Raw genomic sequence first — 17,586 nt, 5'->3', positions numbered from 1 at the left:
AAAATAATCTGAATGTCCCAACCTCTTGGGCAACTTTTCAGAACCCATTGTTCCTAAAAAACAAACAAACGCACACACACTCAGAAGAACGTCAGGCTTCAAAGGTCAAAACATCTGGGAACTGACAACTATTTTCACTTTGACTTAATGGTTTAATAAGCTCGCCCCTCTTCTCATGAAACGTCTCATTACCAGGCGAAGAGAAAATAAATAGGAGTCCAGTAGAAGAGGAAATCAAACTAGAACTTTTGAAGAGTTCTGATTTCTTCTAGTGCATTTCAGGTTTGGAAGAAGTTAATGGTACATCTGTGCCAGCCAGTTAAGCAGCAGAGAGAACATCCCTGCACACCACAGCTTCACTGTCCAGGTGGAAGAATGCTCTCCAGCAACGTTTTGTTTGGCCAGCTCTGTTCCTAGTAACTCAGGCCTGATCTGTGAATCAGCACAAGCCAAGGAACGTCCCCAAGAGATAATCTGGAGGCCAAAGGGTTTTAGTAATAGGGACCTAGACCATGCCAGTTGATCCTAGCTGCCACAAAACAGTCCCAGGAACATTCCTCCTCTTAGTATATACACAGCCTACATTGCCAAGGGAAATAACCAGAGTAAGAGTCAGCTCACTGACCAGTCCATTTTTACTAAAACTTGCTGCTCTAAGTTATTTTCAACATAGAAATAATTGCAAACTTCCTGTAATTACACAAAATTCACAGTTGTTAATATTACTTGAAAAATATTTTAACTAGGAAGAATTTCCCATTGAACTCTCATTAACAGAAAAGAATTACACATCATCTCAGTGACTCAACTAAATAGATGCAGCTGGAAAAGGAATTTCATTATATACACTATCCAAACCAGATGATTGTGAAGTACCAATTACCCACATATAAAAGGTTTCTTCTATACATTCAAACAATTCAGTTGATAATGACACATACTGTACCTTGCAATTTGGTGTTATTTTCATCTGCCTTACAAAGCTTCAGCAAAGGCACTGAGTGCTGTTCCAGCATCTGGACATCACTGGAAGATTGAACCACCAGCAAAACAAGGATGCAGGCATAATTATAAGCAACTGACTTCTTGGACTTTGAGTCCCTGAAACAAGGATAAGGATTTTCTTTAAGTCTCAGCTAACGCAACTGGTATTTGTTAGATTACCCATTCTCTGACCCCTAGTAACGTACCTACAGAACCCTTGCCTTTACCAAGGCTTGCACCATATAATTATCATCAAAAAAAAAAAAAAAACCCACGAGTTTCTCCTATACTCTTTTTGAAAAATGAAAGCTCTTTGATTTACATTTCCTTCAGCATTCAGAAAGAACTGTGACGCTCACTAGAATCAAGTAGCAAGCAAATCTTTTTCCGTAACTTGTTCTGTTTTTCAAATCTTGCTTTAAAAGCACTGCAACCTAACTAGTAGCACTGCCTGTCCAGAGAAAATAATGGTTGTGTTTTTAACATTTATAAAAACTTCAGGAACTGATAGATTCCCACTCTACTCCAGACAAGTCTGCAAAGCCCAGTTTCCCCCAGCCTTGTTTCACAGTCAAACGTTATGCTTGAATGAAAACTGTCTGCTTATCAACATTTTCTTATCAGCAAAAGGTCTAACATATATCATATGACCTACATAATTTCTGGGCATTAGGTACTTGATCACAAATGACAGGCCTGATTTTCTATTATGCTGTTTTACTTAAAAGTTTCTGTAACAAGATCATGGTCTAAAAGAATGAAAGTTTTTTTTTTTTTTTTAGATTTACTGAACTATTTTTAAGGGTAAATACTTTTTAAATGTAAAAGCCTAAAGAATGTAAATAAATATATAAATTACCCTAAGGCTTCTTTGGAATAGTACTCCATTAAAGTGATAAGACTTTGGAGGTTTTTCTCCAGACTGAATACATGAGCCACAGCAGATCGTCCTACAGGGTTAAAGGTAATCAAGTAAAGGTTGTGAAGTGTTCCCAACAGATCTGAATGGTCAGTTTCTTCACTGGCTGTGCATCGCTGAAAGTGGCAGAATAATTCAGAAATGCACTGTAAAGTCTGTGTTGAATGCAGGAGCCACAGGGCAAAAGTATCCTCGTTTGCACCATCTGACTGGAGACCTTCCTCTTGATCTGGATCAGACAACTGACAAAGTGCTCTAATCAACAAGTTTGTTGCTTCGTATTCAGCAAGGAAGAAAAGAAGACCCTTCTGTGACTGTGCCAGGAAACGCAATACATCTCGTATAGCTTGAAGCACACCTGGATGAGCGCTTGTCACTGGAATAGACAGTAGCAAAGTAATGCATTCCAAGAAATGGTGACTATGAAGATATCTGCAAAAACATACAGGAAAACAATCAGTAATATTACCATCATCTCTCAACACTGTACAGTAACAGAATATAAAAATTATATGCTTCCTAGCTTCAGCATCTATTCTTCTAATGACTGTGAGAAGTAACAACCAGTTATGAAGTAGTAGTTTTTGTGATTCTACTCATAAAAACATAATTGCTATAATAGCTACAAGAGCTAATAAGCCCCTGACAAATTAAGTACTGATTACAAAAAACAAAACACTGAGCCACCTTAATGACTTATATAAAAACCCTTTGTCTTTTATTAAATTCATTGTATTCAAATGATCATTAACACCAGGTTTGCAGTTTTTTAATGTACTAAGAAAACAAACATTAAAGCATAAGAAAGGGGTACTCTGAAGGCTATTAACTTTTAGATACTTATATTCAGCTCTGACCTACATGGCTACTATCAAATAAACCTGTCAGCATTAAGAGAAATACTCTCTGAACGGTAACTTCTAGGTGCTCTAGGTGACCTTGCTTGAGCAGAAGGTTTGGACTAGCTGATCTCCAGAGGTCCCTTCCAACCTCAGCTATTCTGTGATTCTGTGAAATGTGCCAACAGAATTAACCAATGGTAATTTTTACATGGCTGAATGCAGACAGGCCTCTGCTCCTCTACACATGCTCTGAAAGAGCAATGTTGACACAACCACATTACTTCCAATAAGGGGTGGATTATATATCCAGCCAGCTCAGCAGACAGACAGAGGTGTTCCAGTTTGGTTTTATCCATACGCACAGACATTTCCCAAGACCACAAAGTGATAAAACTCCAGATCCGTAACAATCTCCAACTATGCACTTGTATAGGACCTAGCACAGCTGTTCAGGATCTATCAACGTGCCTGAAGTGCTAGCACAGTACCAGTAATAGCAAGATGTTAACTTTCTATCATAGGCACCTTTGACCCAATTGAAAGCCAATGAAGTTAACAGTTAATGTTAAAAGTCCGAGAGAGTTCAGCAGTTATGAGAAAAATCCAGATTCTTCAGTAAAGTACAAACTGAAAAATCTGGAAAAGCATTAGTCAACAAGGTCATCCCTAACAATTATCTACAGCAAACTGGGAGAAAAACACACCAGAAAGTGAACTTGCAACTGTCATACCTAAAGAGGACAGGGTAAGGATCATCCCTTTCTGGAGGGCCTGTAATGCGTGCCATGGTTGGGAAGGATTTCACAGGTGGCTGAATCATTGTATGAGGAGCAGTTTCCATCAAATGGAAGATTTCTTCAAGAAGGCTAACAAGCTTTTCCACCTCTCCTTCACTTATATTAGAAGATTCCAAAAGATGATCCATATCCATAGGAGCTTCCACGTCATTTTCGTATTCTTGGTTGGTTCTGTCAAGTCCTGTCAAGTCTTGGTCCTGCTCTGGCTCAGTGTGATTAGGAAGAGAAGGAGTGTTCTCTGCTAACTGATCAACCACCTTTTTAATATCTGACAGAATCTCATAGAAGTGACATTTCTGGAGAATTGCAGAACCAGCAGTAACCACTCTCACAGTCTGATCTAATAGTATCAGTTCCAGGAGTTTCTGATAACCACTTTTTTCATGTACACCTATGCCACCTCTTAGAAACATTTCCATTCCCTCAGTCATACTAATAACACTATCTAAAGCTTTAAAAGCATTAAGTTTCAGGGAGGATGATACGTGATCTGCAAACAACAGTTCAAATAACACATTAATAACTCCTGCCTGCAAGAGTGCCATTATTCCTCGCATCCCACATTCTGCTAATGACGACACCAGTTTTGTCCCAGCCTTCAGCTGTCGAACATTCAAAGCAATGGGCTGTTTGAGAGCTACCTGAAGGCTTAACGCTTGCAGAGTCCAATCTACTAGCTGGGTAATATAGTCTTGCTTTGTGTCTTTCACTTGCAGGTAGCTTAATCCTTTTACTATTAAACTCGGAACTTCTTCTAATGCAGTGACCCACTTTGCACCTCTTTCCTCTTGATATAATTCCAACAGTTCAGTTAACTTAACTGAGGCTTCCACTGCCCCTGAATTTTCTTTTTCTGGGTCTTGGTCCTTTATTTTACCAACTTCATTCTCAAATACAGTCTTGTAAGGGCAGCTAAAATACAAAAGAGGTCCAAGTTCCCTTTCAAAAGGCTCATATGTCACAGGAGGCACAGATGCCAGATCCTCAGGAGTATACTCAATATCAAAGCTTGGATATTTAAATGTTTCACGTTCCAGATCAGCAATTCCATCTTCATCACTCGAGATTTGCTCATACCCATCATCTCCTAAGAAGAAAAAGATTCCTTTATGAAATAAAATCAATCCCTGTTCATAAATGCTGAGAAACTGCTGAAACTAAATTTAAAACGTTTAGAAAATAATCATACATAAATGTACAGAAAGCTTTCTCTCTCCAGCTGTAAGTGAAATCCCCTGTTAACAGATGTTTTATATAACAACTGAGACATTTAAAGGCATTTATAAAATCAAAAGTCCATTTAACATCATAACAAAAACATTGTCTTTTTCTTTCTAGGATGTATCTATCATAAAACTTGTAGTTGCATAGGCGTGGGTGGGAACTTTAGATAATTCAAGAAGATTACTACTAACATTCTTACATAAAGATTAAAGGCAAATAATAAACATTCTTGGCAAGTCAAACAATTTTACTTAATTTTTAATTACGGAATCGTCTGTTCCATAGCTTTCCACTTTTTCTCAACAAACCAAATAACAAGGTTCATTCTCACCTATAAAGTTGCATCTGTTTTTCTCTTTTTAAAGAAAGTAACAGGGAGATTACTATAAAGCAGTAAATACACCACAGCAAAATACTGTTCTCTTTCAGAGATGTCAGAATCATAAAGACGGCATGCAATGGTGCAGTGACCAAGGCAAAATGAGACCTAGTTCTCTTCACTCCTAGTCATCATAACAATACAGCCATCAAAATTTTATAAACTGACTTTTTTTTATTTTTACAAGATTACTTACCTTCACCTTCTTCTTCCTCTTCACCCTCTTCTTCTTCATCTTCTTCCTCCTCTTCCTCTTCCTCCTCAGGAATACTCTCTACTGTATGCCCATCATCATCATCCTCCTCCTCGTCCTCCTCAACATCTACATCCTCTTCTTCATCCTCTCCTTCTTCTGGTTGATCTTCTTCTACTTCTCCCTCATCAGAGTATTGACTTTCTTGATGTATGGATGTTCGATCAGGAGAAATGGGCTCAAAGTAATCCTCCCTGTGGTCAACATCATCTTCCTTTTCCCCAACCACTAAAAAAGGAAAAATACAAAGAAGTAAGAGTAATTCTCTGAAATCTAATACTCAAAAACAGGTTTTATGATACTGCATTATGCAGTGGAGATATAAAAAGAACACCTTGAGGAAATTTTCAGATGATTTGACTGAACACCAACAACAGTTACTTAGTTCAGTAAGACTATAAGAATTATGTAAAGAGTTCTTAGTACTCCATACCCATATGGAGCCTTGAAAACTCAGTAGCAAACAGAGGGATGCAGGAGGACAATGAATACCACAGTTAACAGAAACGTTGTATAAAATATCAGCAGCATGATCGAACAGTGTATTGGTCAATAGCTGATATTCTCAAATATACTAACTTTTGAATGGATACAAATTAACATATCCAACCGATTTTCTTACAAATCTCTTTCCTAAAACTGAATCTGTCCAGCAGCAGTAAAAGCAGACAGGAAACCTACCACAAGGCAGGGACACAGAATTCTACCTCCACTAAGCCACGATGTGCAGCAGATAAAACAGTCTGCTGTCATTCTACCTGACACTGGCATAGGTTCATCATCATCATCATCAGGAGGAGGAGGGCCTGGCGGTGTCCTTGGTCCCCTAGGTTGTGGTCTTGGAGGGCTGCCATTGAACTGGTCTTCTTTCTCCCCATCCACTATATTCATTGTGGAAATAAAAATTGCATTTAATGGAATCACGGGAAAAGAAATGGCACATTTTAGCATTTTAGTGCTACATTTCATTAGGAAATACTTTCATTTCTCAGCTGTATTTCAGTAAAATAGCATTTCAAGCAGTTTTCTGAAATCACTTCTGTTGTAAACAAGAATAAGCAAGGTTATTAACACTACAGACGTTTGTTAATATAACACTGGGTTACAGTTAAAGTGGATAACTGCAATTTTTAGTTTGAATAGCATCTGGCAATATTGTAACTCTATCAGTAATAACTGAAGTTACTTTAAAAAAAAAAAAAAGAGGGGGATTGAAATTTGATCTACAAGTGATTTTTTTACAGTACAGAACATTCATCTTTTTGCAGGATGACAGCTCTACCTTGAACAAGACAGCTCTAATTTTAAATCTAAAAACAAAATTAAAGCAGCAAAAGAAACTTGCTCATGGATTCATTTATGGTCATTCTAATATCAACACAGGCAAACGTTTTTCTTTAATATACTGCTTCCTACAAGTCACAAAAGGAAAGTTAATGACTGAAATTTTCTCGTTATGAATTTTTTGAAAAGAGATTTTTCATCTAAATTTTAATTAGCTCACACAAATTAAAATATTTAATTTGGACCACTGCTGGGAGAGATCAATTAATCCATTTCAAAAAAAGCACTAAACAAAAACCTACTTAAAACCATTCAACATAAACCTAAAAAAAACAGAAAAACAAAGGACAAAGATATAAAGTTAGAAAAATAAGCCCACTGAAATCTCAAATGTGAAAGAACTGCTTTTTTCAGATGCAATAACGTCGTTTTGTTTTAAAAAAAAATCTCTGTTTTCTTCCAGCTAGTGCTAACAGGCTTACCATGTTTTGGGTTTCTTTTCAAACCAGGCTGTTGCTGGGGAGGAGGTGGTGGAGGTGGGGGTGGAGGAGGCGATTCTCTGTCATGACTTATTACCCTATCTACAGAGCCATATATTGCCAAAGTCAGACAGTTGTACCAGCCTCTCAGAACCAATCCATCTGTGTTAACCTGTTTTTAAAAAGAAAAAGCAGTTAAAAACAACAAGAGAATTTCAGAAAAGTTATTTTGTTTTAAAATCACCATATCAGTATCTGCATAAAAGCAAGAAAGGAGAATGGAAGATTATAGTATCTCTTTTCCTTACATTTTGAAAACTGAGAAAACTTTAAATATACCAATCAAAAAATGACTAATCCTCCTTTAAAAGCATTCAATTCCTTGCAATATACTGCTTAATGTACTACAGCCAATTTATTAAAAAGAGGGAAAATAAAAAAGCATGGGTCACAAACATTGATCGGAATGAAATAAACCCAAACAGAACTGAACAGGATGTGCTTGTGACCTGCAGCCATAACATTCTGATTTATCATTGCTGGTAAGTAATGGATACTCCTGCTGGTAATCTCGACAAGAATTGTCAAGCAATCAAATCTTCCATGATTCATGCAATTTACCTAGCATCTATAATACAGACTCTAAAGTAATAAGTATCTGAACTACCAGCAGCTTTCAGAATAAGGTCTTAAACAGTCTGAAGCAATAAATGCATTACACCGTGCTAACACACCACGCACAACCATACTTGCACTCAAATGACAGACATGTAAAAAAGAAGAGGTTTAAATGACATTGCATTACCTTTGCATTAGGTCTAAAAATAATTGAAGTATTTTCATCATATTCAAGGCTGTTGAGTAAAATATATAAAGTTATTTTTCCATAAATACAGAGCAGGTTTACAGAGGCAAAGCATGGCAGTACTGAACACGTAGTCTATTAATAGAACACTGAACAATACACGCTTAATATCAAGAGCGCAAAAACATTTATTTTTGTAAAATAAGTTTTCCTTAACATACACGGACTCTGAAAGAGTGCTATCAGTTTAAAAATAACAAAATCTTCTCATCTTTTAAGCATGAACGTCTGTTTCTCCCACACAGATTGGATGAAAAGGGCAAGAAGAATGCATACTAGGAAAGGCAGACCAAACAAGAGAGGCATGGGAGATAAACATTTTCTGTTGTGCATCTTCTGCACTCAAAAATTCTCAGGAAGAAAAATAAAAGGTAGATAATGAAATCATGAAGTAATCTGGGAACTACGTACCTCCCCAGCCTATCAAAAACAGGGGCGCTTGGCTTGCTGACGTTGTTGAAAAACAAGTCCAATTGAAACGTATGTGGGGATGTCTCTCTGGAAGCAAAACAAAGGTAAAAGTTAAACCAACTGAGCTCCTTGTCAGAAAACGTAGGAGAAACAAGAAAAAAAAAAAACCTTTTACTTTTACTGTTTGAGTAATTCCCAAACACGATTACAAGTTCAACACATACGTGAATGTTACATGAAGTTTTATCGAGATACACAAGTTGCAGACAAAATAATAGGAAAGTGTACCTGAGTCAGACACCTCTGATCTTTCACTTACCCATAAGCTCTATTGTCAGGCAAACTGGTGTGAGCTCTTACTCCCGGAGGAATGACACGTACTTCATTTATATAAACCACACATGGAAAACGAACTACATCTATATTGGTACTTTGCTACAAAACAAAGAACAAAGAAAGTTCAAGAAATGTAAAATGGAAATACAGTAATTTACTCATATATTCTTTTAAAAGAGAATCAAATTAAGGTGGAATCCTGATATTTATAAAATTCATTTCTGTGAAGAGTATAACTTGTATAACTGCTAAACAGGAAAGAATTGTTTAAAATAAACTTCTGACACTTCTTATGTATTTAATACCAATTTCACAAGAAGAGTTATTGCTTCATTTACATGATCAGTTCCCTTTACTGGCAAGAATGTTTTAAATAGCAACACATTTTTTTTAGTAGAAAGATATGTGGGTAAAGATAAAAACTGGAACGCAAATTATTAAGAAAAAGACTTTGAGGATAAGTTTCCCTTTTAACAAACCATAATCTAATTTTAAAGATTTGGAAATGTTACATTACAAACATAATGTTAGCAATATTAATAATACTATAACTGCTGTTTTGTTAGACTTGTACAAAATGATGTACAATGTTTATTTCTCTGATTTTGCAAACAACACTTGAATACCTTTTGGAAATAACATTTCCATTTCAAACATAGAAATAGCAAATATAAGGACAACTTACGCTTTTGCCCTCCTAAAAGGTATATTTGAGCAAACTAGGAAGTAATTAGAAAGTCACAGTGACTTCCCAGGTAGCAGCCACCAAGCAGCTAATGCTGACAGTCTCTTCTCACTAAGTTCATTATGTTAGGTATTCTTAAGTTTATAGATCACTTCTGCCTATATGTTCATAACATAGGAAAAATATATTAAATATACGTCCAACGTTAACCATATGAAGACCATTTCTTAAATAGAAGCTCAAAAGCACATCTCTCATTGAACGTTTCCAATATTGTATTAGCAAAGAATGCGCCAGCCGAAAAAAAAAACAATAGTGTCTACCAACATAATTAAAAAATTGAAATGAGAAAATCTGATCTGCAGTCAAGAATTATGTATCTTTCATAGAAAAATATCTTAGAAAGCAAAAAAACCCATAAAATTACCAGAATAAGGCAAGGAAGCATTAAGATTTTCAGAAAGCTAATAAATGAGGAAACAGTCAAAAGTAAAGTTTTAAAAAGACTATTTAGCTGTGTGTTTCTGGGCCCATATTACTATCTTTTATGAAGAATTCTATGAATGCATCTTTTAGCATGCAAATACAGTATCTTGCCCTAGGGACTGACATATTATGATCAGTATGACAGAACAAAAGGACAACATGCTATTCAAAGGGACAGGGCGACTGTAATCAATGAGGAGAGAAAGCTGTGGGAGCTGTTTGCTTTGCTTTTAAAAGTATGAGAAAGAAATTTCTGGGGAAACACATACTGCTAAGGCAGCTGCACCCCCAGCAGCACTGCCAAAGGAAGATGCATTCCTGGGTAAATGATGTGGGACACTACCAAGACTGCTATCAGCAACCTTATCACAACTGAACCCTATTCATCTTTCCTCCAAAACATATTAAAAAATAATTACACGGGGCAGCAAAACACATGTTAAAATGCATAGCTATACTAAATAAATGATTTTATTAGGAAACTACGCAGCACTTTTCAACAAATGCCAGTTCCAATGCAAGCTTCATAACCTGTTTAGCTGGAGAGTTATTATAATGCACAAGGCAGCTTTTCTGCAATATATAAAATACGCTTAGCTTTTTCTTAAATAAAAGTGCAGTATAGGTCAGGTTTTCAGGTTTAGACGATATCATTGACAAAGATGAAGGTACCAGAAAGTTATAAGCAATTTGAAAAGTTCAACAGGAGAATGTGCTGTCCCAGAAGCCAACAGAAGTAGCTTGGGTCTCCTACCCACTGCTATTTTAAATTGTAAATTTAAAAATACATTTGGGTCTCCCTGACGCTGGTAGCTAAATGGGACCCCAAAATACTTTCTGGCTTGTTTCTAAGGCAGCATTACCTCAAAATGCTTCACTTTCCTTCTTTTATGCACAGGCTGTATAAATTTAAAGGCACGCCTCGCATACAGCCATCCTCGCTAACGGCAGCGGGGCAAACGTATCTCCCAAGTCCCCAGGGTGCAGCTTTCTTTCTGACATCTCCCCTTGCCGACGTTTCACATCTCTCTATCCCCTTTTCTCCTCAGCCAGCCTCTCGTCTTAATTCACTGAAGAGCGCTAAGCTCCCAAAGCCGGAATATCGTCCCGCCTTCCCCATCGACGTACTCTTCCTCAGCGCCCCGCCAGCGGGGAGGCCGGGCTGTCAGGACGCTCAGGGCAGGGCGCAGCGCGGCTCCCCGGCCCGCGGCCCGGCTTTGGAGGGCGAGGCGAGGCGAGGCGAGGCGAGGCGGGCGGCGGAGGCGCCCACCCCCCCACACATCGCGGCCCCCGGGCCGGCGGCTGCTGCCCGGGCCCGGCCGCTCCCTGAGGCGAGGGCGGCCGCCGGGGCCTACGCCAGCCCCGCGCCGCTCGGCCCTGCCGGGCTCTACGGCCCGCGGCCGCCGCGGCCCTGCTCGGGGAGCGGGCGGCAGGACGCCGGCGGCGCCCGAGGAGGAGGAGGAGGAGGGAAGAAGGAGGGGGAACAGACCCCAGCCGCGTTACCTCCGCGCTCTGGTGCTTGAACGTGTCTAAAAACAGCAGCTCCGTTGCGGTGTCCACCGCCATCTTGGCTCGGCCGAGGGGGAAGGTCTTCCGGGCGGCGGCGCGAGCGCTTCCGGGGCCGGCGGCGGCGGCGGCGGCCGTTAGAGCCCTCGGCCGGCGCCCTCAGGGCCGCGGCGCGGCCCGGCGGCGAGGCCGCGGCCCGGCGGAGGCGGCCGCTCCCCAGAGAGAGCGACGCGGCGGCGAGGGGAAGGGGGACGAGGGACGCCCGGGGCGGTTGGTGCCCCCTCGGGAGCCGCCGGCCGCCAGCTGCGGACGGGCCCTGCGGGCGGCGGCGGCACCGTCGCTGCTGTGGCACCTCTGCCTGCTGGAGGGCTTGGCAGCGCGGAGGCAGCAGCCTGCGGCGCCGAGCGCTGCCGCCACGGCCCCTGTTCTCCAGGGACACCAGACCTGACCTTTACCGTCCCGCCCTGGGCTGTGCGCTAGCGCTGTCTACCCGCGCCAAAGCTTGTTCGCGTTTGGCTTCACCGGCTTTAGCTCCAGCTCAACAACAACTGTAAAGTAAATGGCGGTCGAGCTTCAGAAATCTGTTTTCCGGCCTGTCTGTGACCCTTCTCAGACGTAAGAAGTACGTGTGGAACGACTGCGTGCAGCCTGTTCACAGCACCTAACGGTCTGTGTTGGTGTCTGCTGCCACCCTGTAGCAGCAGCAGACGTGTACGCACATTAGAGGTACGGAGAAGCCAAAGTCAGTCTGTGCCCGAGAGAACGCGGTGGAGCTGATCTGACACAAACCGCCTGCGGTGACGCAAGTTTTGTGCAGGAGGTCTGGGTCTGCAATGACTGAACGCTGCTGCCCCGCGTGTCGTTGAGAGGCAGTCTGGAGAAGGACGCGTAGCATGGCCTCAGCTGCCAGCTTGGGCGCCAGCCACATCTCTGCACTGTCCTTAACGTTAATGGTGGTGATCGTGCCTTGCTATCTGTGCCTTGTTTTGGAATAGCTTCTTAAAGAAGTAAGCTGTATTTTGTGTGCACCGGGAAATGATGAGACCCGGATTTGTTTCAGGAGCTAAACTGGCTTCTTTCTCAGCACTCCAGAGCTTCACTTGCACCAGGAGCTGCAGTCCTCTTTGTTGGGCTTTATATGAAAAAGCTGCATTGATTCCAGCAAGGGTGTGGTTCTTTGTTCCCATTTTCAGTGGTGAAACTAGTTCAGGAAGTTCCTGTGCACACACCGTGTGTTGGGAAGCTGGGTCACAAGGCACAGCTCTCCGGTCAGTTTTATCGGCGCAAATGAAGATGTGTTCTGCTGCGGCGCAGGGTGGTCCATAAACTAGAATTGCTTCTGAATCCGCTGAAATAAGCGGTACTGCTGCCTCATACCATTTCAACAGATCTAGCTAAAATACTGCAAATCTCTTCACAGAAACATTTAAGGATTTGAGAATCAAGGGGCCTCCTTGGCAACATTGGCAGAAGATTTGCCAGCTCTTGCCCTAAAGTGGGACCCTCTCTTGTGCTGATGGATAATCTGCGCTAAACTTCTGGAGTCGTATATACAAGTTTTATGTAGAAAAACCAAAAGCTTGAATTTATACATATTTTGCTGAACTAGCACATCACCTTACAGACACTACTTACACTTGCCATGACTTATTTTAGTTATGCTTATAGCGCTCTTTGTAGACTTTTATGCAAGAATAGTTTTTGCTGATCTGCTCCAAACATGGGCACTGTAGTCTGTACCATTGTGCTGGGGGAATGCAGTCCCAGTCAGATGGCTTCGCTCTTGGGAAAGTGGGACAATGCTACCACCAGATCGGCTAACACTAGTAATTTCAGTAACCAGCAGGGCAATTGCAGCCCTGCGTTCTCATCTACGCTGACTCCTTCACCATCGGTGAGAGCTCGAGATCTGGATGTGAGAAGAATCAGATTTGCAGTATTAAATTCAGATGGCTATGAATGTAATGCCGTTGACTTCAGGGTTTGGCTGAGCTTACAAGTCAGTGGCATTTCTGTGCTTCAGGGTAAAGCAGCAATGCTTCTATGTTGCATCCAGCTGCATGATTTAGGTATCAATAGGTAGATATTTATTGACTGATGGAAATGGCAAAAATAATCTGGTTAGCAGCAGTAATTATCTTAGATTAAAAAAGCAGTTGGTGGTAACCATTAACACATTCCAACAAAATGATACAGCTCTGTTGAGTCTCCCATTACAGTTTTAAAATGTTGATATTGTGAAAGAAAACATTAAGTGCTGATGGGAAGGGTGATACGGGAAGCCACGGTGGGAGATCTGGCACGAAGCTAAGGTCTGCAGAGGAAAGGATAAGAGAGAGTCACAGGCTCTGGGGCACTGGGATGAACAGAAGACTCATATAGACTAATAAAGTAAGGTGGGAGATACAGAACTCAGGGTTGTGGGAAAACCTGGAGAGGATGAGATGTGCAGAGTCATGGGTTTGTACTAAAGAAACCATGAGGTGAGAGGTTGAAGGATGAGAGGGAGGAAGCTTCAGGAACATGGGGAAGGAATAAATAAGAGGGGAGACAGATCCCTTGCTGTGCTGGGTTGGGGGAGGTGGTGTTAAGACCAACTCCTTGGCTTGAGGGAAGACGTGAATAGTTCCAGAAATTCCAAAAATTAGCACAGAAGGAGGTGTGATGGGAAAGCACACCAGGTATATAAAGGACTGAGAGAAACAGTTACACTGAGATTAGCAAAGAGGTTGAAAATGAGAAAGATAGATGGAAGAGCAAGAAACAGAAGGAATACCTGATGAGAGAAATAGAGAGACACGGTGCTGGGAGGAACTTGGAGAGGTCCCCTTGCCCCAAAGCATACTAGTATGTTCCTGTCAGTAATAACACTGCTGTCATCTAGAAGATGACACTTTATGCAAAGACTCTGTTTGGTCAGGCCTGGGGATAACATACAGCCAGTGAGAAGCAACTGGAATGGCAGTACACAAATGCCAGGAGTCTGGGCAACAAAACACAGGAACCTGAACAACTGGTGCATGTTGTCAGACTGGATACTGATGGGATAAAAGAAACAGGGTAGAACAGGACCTGTGATTGGAAAACAGGCATTTTAGGGAATGTGTTTCTCAGGAAAGAAAAATAAAAGGTAATGGTACTATAGTAGCAACTAGAGTTGAGTGGCTTCAAAAATAAATGAATAAAATACTGCTTAATCAAGAACCCAAGAGGCATAATGGGAATTAAAAACACTTTTAGGGTGCAGTTTAATTTATGAAAGGGGTTACTGTATGCAATGGTAGCCTGCAGTAGTAATAAGCCAGGGAATCTGATGTTCCTAGATAGAAAAAGACAAAAAGGGATAAGGGGGAGGAAAAAAGAAATGCATAAACTGGAATAAAAATAAAAGATAATCACAATAAAGAAACACGTATCCTTTCAGAAACTGTCCTCAGAAACAGATAAGAAGGGCTGCATCCAGAAAACTACGCAGGTGTTGGGAAGGAAGCTCTCTAGAATAAATGAAGTTACACTTCTCCTGAAAGAAGACAAACTGAACAAGCAAGTATCGTATGGCATGCTCCAGTGTGATTCATTTCAGAAATGTACTTCTGGACTTTTTTTTACTATTTCAAATATAAAATGTTATTAAAAAGAAAGAAGTGGCAAGAAACTAAGACCTGAGATGGAAACTTTCTCTATTCCTTTGAGACCCTCTGCACTTCAAGCAAAGCAAAGATCACTAAGCAAACACTCTGTGTGAGGACCAAAGACATCATGTACCCCACTTCCCAGATGCTGAGCGGAGATGTGTAATCACTCTTGAAGATACATACATAAAGCATGGGATCATTGGGGTATGTTTTGCTCAGTGAAGCAGAAAGTTGGAAAACAAATCCAGCAAGACAAGTAGGGTCTCCATCCTTCCTACAGAAGGGGCGGAATTATCTCAGATGTTCTCTGACGTCAGACTAATACGTCAGATTTCAACTACCTCTTTTTAAAAGTGCAGAATCTCTTGTGCCAGCCATACCCCTAAACTTACAATAACTGCTATCAGTGAATGTTATTAGTTTCTTATGCCAAAAAGGGAGAAGGACAACCTCCAAAGTTGTCTACTGAAGCAGGTAGCCTACCAAGTAGGAATTTTGCAGCAGTCCATGCAAGGAGAGAACACGCTGCACCAGGCCCAAACAAACTGCGGCAGGACGAGGATGCCAGCCAGTATTTGGAGTATTCGGTGGCTGACTGGATCCCCAGCCCCAGCGCTTATGAAACGCACCCTGTTCCTTCCTGCCAAACCAATGAATGCGCGTGCATCAGTAAAGGATGGTGCAAGCTGCGAACCTGTTCCAACACAAGGAACAGTGAAGAGAAGGACGACGTGCACAGTCATCTCAAGAGAAATTTAGAGAAGCAGCATCACAATGAAGTTGGAAATACACAATGAGGGTCTTAAAGAACCAGATATACTACAGGATTTCACTGGGGAAAATTAATGCTACTTGTTTACCCTACATTCAATAACCTTTTCAGTTTCTTATTTGTAATAAAAAAAAATCACTTTTTGAGCAATACATATTTAAAACACAAATTTCACAGTGGGAAAAAAAAATAGCCAGAAAAGAGAGTGTTGTCATGAAGAACAAAACAAAATGACGGCTGTTGCTCTACCCTCGAGGGAAGGCTGCGACAGCCAAACCAAACCCAGCCATCTCCAAAAACACAGAGACCTGAGCCACCGTGCGCGGGCGATACGGGAGCTGAGAGGCCTCAGCCGCAAGCAGGACAGAGGAAAAGGCTTAACCTTCCGTCCACGGCCCTGCAGGGACGGTGCTGCGGGAGGCGCGGGGCCCGCACGCCCTGCCGGTGCTCCCCGGCCCCGGGGGCTGCGGCTGGGCTGCGTGGCCGCCTCGCCTGCCCTTCCGTCGAGGCGGAGCGGGCCGGGACGGTGCCGGGCAGGGCGAGGCGAGCCCCGCGGAGGCCGGGCCCGCCTGCAGCGTGTCCCGGCAGGCGCGGAGGGCGCCGTCCGCGGCGCCGCCCCCTCGCAGCCCGCCTGCCCGACGGCGCCGCCCGGCGCGGTCCTCAGGGCCCCTCGGAGACCTCAAGCGGCTTCAGGCAGCTCCGCCGGCGCAGCCGCGAGCTGCTGCCCCCTCCGCCCCCGGCGGCAGCCGCGGCCCCTGCCCCGCTCCGCTCCGCGCCGCGCCGCGCCGCCCGGCGGCTGCCACGTCCCAGCGCAAGCGAGGCCAATGGGCGGCGGCGCCAGGTGTGCGCTACCTGCACCACGTGGGGCGGGGGCGGGGCCGGGGCCGGGGCCAGGGCCGGGCCCGGGCGGGCAGGTAGCGCCGCGGCCCCGCGCAGAAAAGCCCGCGGCCATTGCGCGCCTCCCCGGGCTGCAGCCGGCGTGGGAGCGGCCGCCGCCCGCCCGCCCGCCCGCCCGCCCCAGCAGGGGAGCGAGGCCGCAGGTGGCGGCGCCGTCGCCTGGGTCTCCGCGGCAGCGCCTCGGGCAGGGAAAGTTTCTGGTCTCTTTCTTTACCCCCCTCCCGCCTCCTCCTTCCTTCTTTTCTGTCCCTTCTCCCCCTCCCGGTGGCACCATGACGGCGTCTCCTGACTACCTGGTGATCCTCTTTGTGACCACGGCGGGCACCAACGGGGCGAAGCTGGGCTCCGACGAGCGAGAGCTGCTCCAGCTCCTGTGGAAAGTGGTCGACCTGAGGAGTAAGGAGGTATTTCTGCCCCCCGAGGAGGAGGGAGCGCCCCGGCCGCGGCGGGTGGGCCGCCGCGCCCGGGTGCGCTGACTCGCCCCTCCTCTGCTTTCTCCGGAGCTGGGGCGCCCGCACGAGCTGCTGGTCCGGCCTGAGCACCCCGAGCTGACGGCCGAGTGCCGGGAGGTCACCGAGGTGGACGCGGAGAGCCTGGCGCTGGCTCCGCCGCTGGAGCAGGCGCTGAGACAGGTGACGCCGTGCCGGCTGCCGGACCCTGGCCGCCCGGTGACCCGTGTGTGGCTGGGTGGCCTGGCCCCACGGCAGGCTCGAGGGGGGCTTCCCGCTTGCCCCTAGCTGCTCGCCCTTGGGGAGAGGGGTTGAACCTCAAGGGAGGCGGATCTGTGCCAGTATCTGCCTGCCCTGCTGTGCTGGAGCCCCACGTCGCAGCT

The 17,586-nt window shown here is 43.8% G+C and overlaps 2 protein-coding genes and 1 long non-coding RNA gene across 9 annotated transcripts in view; 2 read left to right on the top strand and 1 right to left on the bottom strand.

Annotated features, from left to right (window-relative positions):
- The window catches only part of VIRMA (vir like m6A methyltransferase associated), a 34,434-nt gene extending 22,853 nt beyond the window's left edge, over window positions 1-11,581 (bottom strand). Inside the window, exons 1-10 of the mRNA XM_068933038.1 lie at window positions 11,448-11,581; window positions 8,757-8,872; window positions 8,438-8,524; window positions 7,967-8,015; window positions 7,165-7,333; window positions 6,157-6,279; window positions 5,342-5,626; window positions 3,477-4,629; window positions 1,844-2,335; window positions 947-1,101 (exon numbers count right to left, since the gene is read on the bottom strand). Coding sequence (XP_068789139.1) covers window positions 947-1,101; window positions 1,844-2,335; window positions 3,477-4,629; window positions 5,342-5,626; window positions 6,157-6,279; window positions 7,165-7,333; window positions 7,967-8,015; window positions 8,438-8,524; window positions 8,757-8,872; window positions 11,448-11,510 — 2,692 coding nt within the window. The 5' untranslated portion in view covers window positions 11,511-11,581. The remainder of the gene's footprint in view (window positions 1-946; window positions 1,102-1,843; window positions 2,336-3,476; window positions 4,630-5,341; window positions 5,627-6,156; window positions 6,280-7,164; window positions 7,334-7,966; window positions 8,016-8,437; window positions 8,525-8,756; window positions 8,873-11,447) is intronic.
- An 8-nt stretch (window positions 11,582-11,589) lies between these two features.
- Window positions 11,590-16,026, top strand: LOC138066072 (uncharacterized). The gene is made up of 2 exons (XR_011139282.1): window positions 11,590-13,344; window positions 14,875-16,026. It is a non-coding gene; the product is annotated as an uncharacterized lncRNA (long non-coding RNA).
- A 742-nt stretch (window positions 16,027-16,768) lies between these two features.
- ESRP1 (epithelial splicing regulatory protein 1) overlaps window positions 16,769-17,586 on the top strand; it is a 38,123-nt gene continuing 37,305 nt past the window's right edge. For 2 of the 7 annotated variants that reach the window (XM_068933025.1, XM_068933024.1), the window contains exons 1-2: window positions 16,906-17,158; window positions 17,258-17,386. In XM_068933025.1, the coding sequence (XP_068789126.1) occupies window positions 17,027-17,158; window positions 17,258-17,386 (261 nt within the window). In that variant the 5' untranslated portion in view covers window positions 16,906-17,026. Of the gene's footprint in view, window positions 17,159-17,257; window positions 17,387-17,586 lie in introns of all 7 variants that reach the window. The other 5 variants (XM_068933021.1, XM_068933022.1, XM_068933020.1 and 2 more) reach the window with 5 other exon arrangements.

This window comes from Struthio camelus, chromosome 2 (assembly GCF_040807025.1).
Source record: "Struthio camelus isolate bStrCam1 chromosome 2, bStrCam1.hap1, whole genome shotgun sequence".
In the NCBI taxonomy this organism is placed as follows: domain Eukaryota; kingdom Metazoa; phylum Chordata; class Aves; order Struthioniformes; family Struthionidae; genus Struthio; species Struthio camelus.
The sequence above is the reverse complement of the archived record's forward strand: the minus strand, read 5'-3'. Positions and strand labels throughout refer to the sequence as shown.